The sequence below is a fragment of the Synchiropus splendidus genome, chromosome 9 (assembly GCF_027744825.2).
Source record: "Synchiropus splendidus isolate RoL2022-P1 chromosome 9, RoL_Sspl_1.0, whole genome shotgun sequence".
NCBI lineage: Eukaryota > Metazoa > Chordata > Actinopteri > Syngnathiformes > Callionymidae > Synchiropus > Synchiropus splendidus.
This window is the reverse complement of record NC_071342.1, coordinates 7,673,489-7,679,563: the sequence shown is the minus strand read 5'-3', so window position 1 is coordinate 7,679,563 and position 6,075 is coordinate 7,673,489. Positions and strand designations below refer to the sequence as shown.

General features: G+C 43.7%; 1 protein-coding gene across 1 annotated transcript; it reads left to right on the top strand.

Moving 5' to 3' along the window:
- Window positions 1–426: 426 nt before the first annotated feature.
- On the top strand, window positions 427–5,840 carry LOC128765123 (G-protein coupled receptor 26-like). The gene is made up of 3 exons (XM_053875581.1): window positions 427–1,097; window positions 2,484–2,597; window positions 5,086–5,840. The coding sequence occupies exons 1-3, from the start codon at window positions 427–429 to the stop codon at window positions 5,348–5,350; spliced, it is 1,050 nt and encodes a 349-aa protein (XP_053731556.1). The 3' UTR covers window positions 5,351–5,840.
- The last annotated feature ends 235 nt before the right edge of the window (window positions 5,841–6,075 follow it).

Below are 6,075 nucleotides of genomic sequence, written 5' to 3'. Positions count from 1 at the left end.
CCTCCTGACATACGCCAGGAATCTGGTTTGAATAGACACGCGTGATTGGAGAATCAGTGCGTAAACACTTATTCCGACGCTCGTGACATCAGACCAACCAGCTGCCACGCAATTGCGGGTCTGCGGCTATTTTTACACCGAACCGATTTAATCGAACATTGACGTTCCTCTGAGAGGAGACAAGTAGCTGCCGCCACATGTTGCCGCGCTCCTTCAGATTAACGCGTGGCGCTGCGCCAGGGCGCATCTGAGGAAGACGCTCCAGCTGCGAGGTCGCGAGCCAAAGTCTCGGATGCATGTTCTTTGTGTGGATGAGTGGCAGAGGGGAAGACGCTGGAGGAGTTTCCGTCCTCACTCCGGATAATGTCTGGCTTGGGAACTCGGGACGCACTTGCCAAAAGTGCGGCTATTTAAGGAGGAGGCGCCATGCACTCAGCGGACGTCCTCTTGTCTGCGCTGGTTTTGGGGATCATCATTGTCTCTCTGCTTTCCAACGTCGTGGTGCTGATCTGCTATCTGTACAACGCGGAGATTCGCAAACCAGTCCCCGCTCTCTTCATCCTCAACTTGACACTTTGCAACCTGTTGCTGAGCGTGTCCAACATGCCCCTGACGCTGGTGGGTCTCGTCAGCCCGGATCGCTCGGAAGGGGGGCTCTTCTGTCTGGTCACGGGCTTCCTGGACACTTTTCTCACCACCAACTCCATGTTGAGCATGGCAGCGCTCAGCATCGACCGGTGGGTGGCGGTGGTCTTCCCGCTCAGCTATCACTCGCGGATGCGGCGGCGGGACGCGGCGATGGCTCTGGGATACACGTGGATCCACTCGCTGTGTTTCTCCTGCGTGGCTGCGTGGAGATCCTGGATCGGATTCCACCACCTCTACGCCTCCTGCACCCTCTGCAACAGCCGGGCCAAATCATCCGGACTGCAGTTCATCGTCTTCACTGTGCTTCTGCACGCGCTGACTTTCCTGCTCACGCTGGTCGTCATGTGTGTAACTTATCTCAAAGTGTTGAAAGTGGCCAGGTTCCACTGCAAACGCATCGACGTCATCACCATGCAGACGCTGCTGCTGCTGGTTGATATTCATCCGAGGTAAAAAAAAAAAAAAAACAAAAAAAAAACATATTTTTAATTTAAATTATTGCACAAGTTATTTATTCTATTTACGACTGCAATGTTTCTGTCATTTTCTCTGATAAATCCGTGTAGATCGTATTTAAATACGTCACAATGCCCTCATGTCTATCTTATTATAACTTTATTTAATGTGTTTTTAAGGTTCAATATTCAACAAATTTACTCTCACATATTATACTATTATTCATTCCCATGCTCAAGTTTCATATTCTAAAATCCTCTCTCTCCCAGATTGAATATAAAAAAATGCATAAATAATTAAATACATAATTATAAAATAATAATTTCTCTCTAATACCTCCACAGCAACATCATAACCAATTAATACGAGTCTCTCCACCACTAATCCACCAGCCAGGGTTGCCAGGGTAACACATTCAGCACAACCTGCTCAACCCCGCTTCCATTGTGCATGCGTGTGGTAGTCTTTTAGTGCGATTTAAAACAATTATTTCAGTGATACTCTTCAGTATCTTGGAGTCCTGTTCACAAGTGAGGGAAGGGCAGACTGCAAGCTTGACAGACCACATGAGGAAGTCACCTAACTAGTGAGGCTTCCCCCTCACTAGTTAGGTGCACTGGACATGACCCTCTGGGAGGGGCAGACCCTGAACATGGCGTCCAAACACCACAGTATTCCTCAAGGGTCTGGGCTTCTTTGTGCCAGGTGCTGCCCCCACAACTGGACCTATGATAAGCAGAGATCCTGTTACACACACTTTGGTGTATGGTTAATGTTGAAATCACCTGAAGCTCAGTCCAAGTGATGAGCCAACCTTTATTTAAAGTGAAAAGAATTTGATTCTGATAGCATGAAGAAATAGACACAATATCACCAGTAGATCAAGTCAATGATGAAGATGAACGTTTGTAGTTAATGGGCATGATCATCAGTTTATATCGTGACATGTTAATACATTTTATTTGTAAGTGTCGTCATAAGAAATCTTAAAAACATCATTTAAAAAAAGCCCGATTTTTAAGTGATTATTGAATACATATTCATTTATGCTTGAAATGGCTTGGAAATAATAACTACCTTTGTCCTGGCTCAAGGTGAGAACAAGCAGTTGAAGACAAAGAGCCATTTGCATTACCTCTCAGACAATTAAACACAGACATGCACACTTGTATGTCATTACATCTGAGTGGCGCCCCTGCCTGTGAACTCTCTGTTCACTGGCATGAGTCTCTCTGTTGAACCCAGTGGACTGTGATCTCTGAGTCCATCCAGCATGTTCTTCTTCTTTTTTTTTCTTTCTTCCCCACGAGCTTCATTATGTCTGCATGTGTCTGATCTTACCCCCTGGGTGGCTAATAAAACTCCATGTTCTGCCGCAGTGTTCGCCAGAAATGTTTGGATGAACAGAAGCGTAGGAGGCAGAGGGCCACCAAGAAAATCAGCACGTTCATCGGCACGTTTGTGGTGTGTTTCACCCCTTATGTCATCACCAGGTGAGTGATATAATCTTCCGCAGAAAGGTATAAAAAGAGACTGCGCTTCATTTCCTACCGCTCGCCACTTTGGTGTGCCTCGACGTGACATATGTCGACACCTACGTCTTGTTAGCCTACACTATTTTAATTGCTAATTTTCAACATGTCCAATAAGTGTCAGCGATACCAAAGACCATCATTGCACCCAATTATCTCTAGTATTGGTGGTGAGCAAATGGCAAACTTTGTGAGATTCATGACAGGAAACAGGAGGTGATTCAGTACTCCTTAAAGGTCAACTAATCAGCCTGGAGTTTTTCATTAAAACTAAAAAGGGAATCGCTAAGAGCACTGCATGGTATAAGAAAGCAGGAAATGATCTGTCCGTCAAAAAGGTAAAAATAAAACATGAGGAAGTTCACAAAACATGAAGCCATTTCACATCAGATCCCATTTAGTTCCATCACTTCTGACCTTGGGACCCACCGCCAGCCTCACGGAAATCCACTGAACTTTTTTGAAGAGAAATTGTATGTTCAAATTATTGAGACTGCAGTGAAATTTAGTTAAAATTCTAGGTCCCGACCCACCAGTTGACGACCACTGATTTAGACAGTAACATCCTGTAACATCCAAATTTCTGAACCTTAATTGACATCTCTTCTATGACTCGAAGTTGTGGTGAACATGTTGCTTTGTAGACACAAACAGTTACGTTAGCTTACCTAAATTCCTGAGTCACATTTTCTGGAGGCGGGGCTGACTGGCATTTCTGTCTACCACTGATGGTGTCAAAAAAACAGGAGAAGCCCATGTGTTGAAATAAGCTATTATAATGCATCATGCAAAAATGTAAACAAAAGTTGTTTAAGATAAGTGTTTAAGTAAGTGACCAGTGTCCACTCAAACAAACAGCACAGCTACTGTAAGCAACGTTATTTAGGTTAGATACAGCATGTTAAGTGCTCATGTGTTTTGAAGGTGTTCGATAAACTGAAAAGAAAAAATTGTGTCAAAATCTTAACATTAAATGCAATATATGATATACGACAGATAAGCATGTTGCAATAGAAAATAGACATGATTTATATTATCATTATTTTATATATCGTTACCAATACATGTGCCATTGACTTAAAGAAACATGCTGTGATCAGACTTCTAAATGCTTTATTTACATTTCTGTCTTAATACTGCAGCCCAACATCAATGGTGACTAGACAGTAGGGATTGAAAAAAAAAATGGATTCATTTCTCCCCATAATCTTTTTTTCTCCCACATTCTGACAGTGGCAAGATCACATCTCAACATCATATCCATTTCCTGGTGACCAGTTGGGAAGCTTGTGCACAACAGAGCAACTGATCATACACACAAGTTTAATGCTCGTGACAGGTCTTTATTTTCAAACACCAGCTATTCTCAAATGTAGACCAAGGACTTTCACCTAGCTGAAGATCACTCCAAAGTGTCTTCTCGCGAGCGCACCACAGACTGCATTCACAGTATTTCTACATGTTACTGTAAATCACTTGGAAGTGACAGATGGGAAGTGAGGCCTGACAAAAGCCTCTTTTGCCAGAGGTTTATGTTGGATACGAGAGAATTGGCAGCCCTGTGCTAACACGTTAGCACTCTCTGCTAACCGCTGCTCAGTATAGCTCTGGAGGATTAGTAGGTGGACTGGAATAACATCATCTATGCGATCGATGGCTGTCCTGGGTTGTCAAACAGCAGAGAAAGTAGTTGGATGTTAGTTATTTAATACAGCTCCCACATCGTCTCTCTCCTTCAACACATCAACCATGAGTTGTAACACATGGGTTGAACCGTTTTTTTTGACTGTAAATGGAAGACATAAACGTCTGAAACGTCACCATCCATTGGCGGAAAAGAAAAGAAGAAAATTTGTGCAGTGGAGAAAATATTTTACCAACACCCGCAAGTGATTTGACTGCTTGCTGTGTTTTAAAAAGTCATGTTCTCAGTTGTTTGTTTTGCGAAGGCATGAGCAGCAGCAGTCAGAAGCCATCCAAATGACTGAAGAAGCCTTCAAATTCGTCTTGAAACCAGAACAACATTTATTCTTCTGTCTAATTAATGAATTTCAGAAAACTTAATTTAAGTGCGTCCAGAACTTTGAGCTAGCTAGCAGATAAACGCGAAGAAAAACGTGATCTCCTTGCCGGGGGGAATGATAACCCCAATGACTAATATGAAAAAAGAAAAGTGACAGCAGTATGCCTACTTTTTATTTCATCTGACAATATCATTGCCAGTTCAAAGAGGACCTACAGGGAAGCCCATGAAATCCTGCAAAAATGGCACACATCGCTTCAACTGCCGGCCGAACTCAGTGATGACATTTCACTGAAGTGGAAAAACTGACTTATATGACAAACCCGTCTCCCGGGGTGCTGTTTCCACTCCAGTTCTGCTGATATGAGATTTGGGTGTTTGACTGCGATATCATACCCGCTCTGACTTTGTTCTTCTTTGATGCAGAATTGTGGAGCTATTCTCGCCGGGACCCATAAATGCTCACTGGGGGGTTCTGTCCAAATGTCTGGCCTACAGCAAAGCAGCAAGTGACCCATTTGTCTACTCACTGTTGCGACACCAGTACAAGAAGACCTGCAGCCTACTGGCCAACAAGCTGCTGAGGAGGACTCCGCTCAACTCGGCATCACTCAGGTTGGAGAACTTGACGAGTCGGAGGCACACGAACTCTGCAAACAACATTCCAACGTCGAACAAGCCGGATGTCTAGTGAGGCTCGGCGGTGAAGCTAGATTATCGTAAGGCTATGACCTTGTGAACAGACACCAAACCAACCTCTCTGTCAAGTCTGTGGAAGCTATTAGAGAAGAACAGAGTTTCCTGTTGACTGATGTTTAAATGTAGCTTTTCAAACACTGAATCAATCAGAGAGGCACAGAGACAGGTCGCACCCTGCCACAGCATGGCAGTTCAATGACTTAAAAATTGCATTTAAAAGTTTTCAGCCAGTGGATATCTCACTCATAGCTCAGCCTGTTTGTTACCAACCTTGAAAGGTTTATTGAAGTACATGAGTTTATTCTGCAGTTCACAAACGAACAATAGAACATCTGCCACTGGAGGAGTGGGGGTAACTAGAGAAGAACTGAGACAGTGCATACCTCTGCCAAGAAGCTAATTCACACGCCTCTATAAAAGACTGCATCTATTCAAATGACAATGACAAAAAACAAGGACCCCTGCTGGGATTTTAACTCGCAGCTCTTGCGTGAAAGCATTTTAGCCACCAGATTGTTTGGTCTCTCCACAACCTCTAAAACGTGACGTTTTTTTCCACCGTCGCATGAAAGTCGATTTGGCTTAGGGATTGTATCCGTGCTGGGGATGGTGACCGCCAACAGTGACGTCCGAAACGCCTTCACAATTAATGTTAAATCCATTTCTTCACTGTGCCGGTGTTGATATTTCTAATCACGATTGTCACGTTCCTTTCGA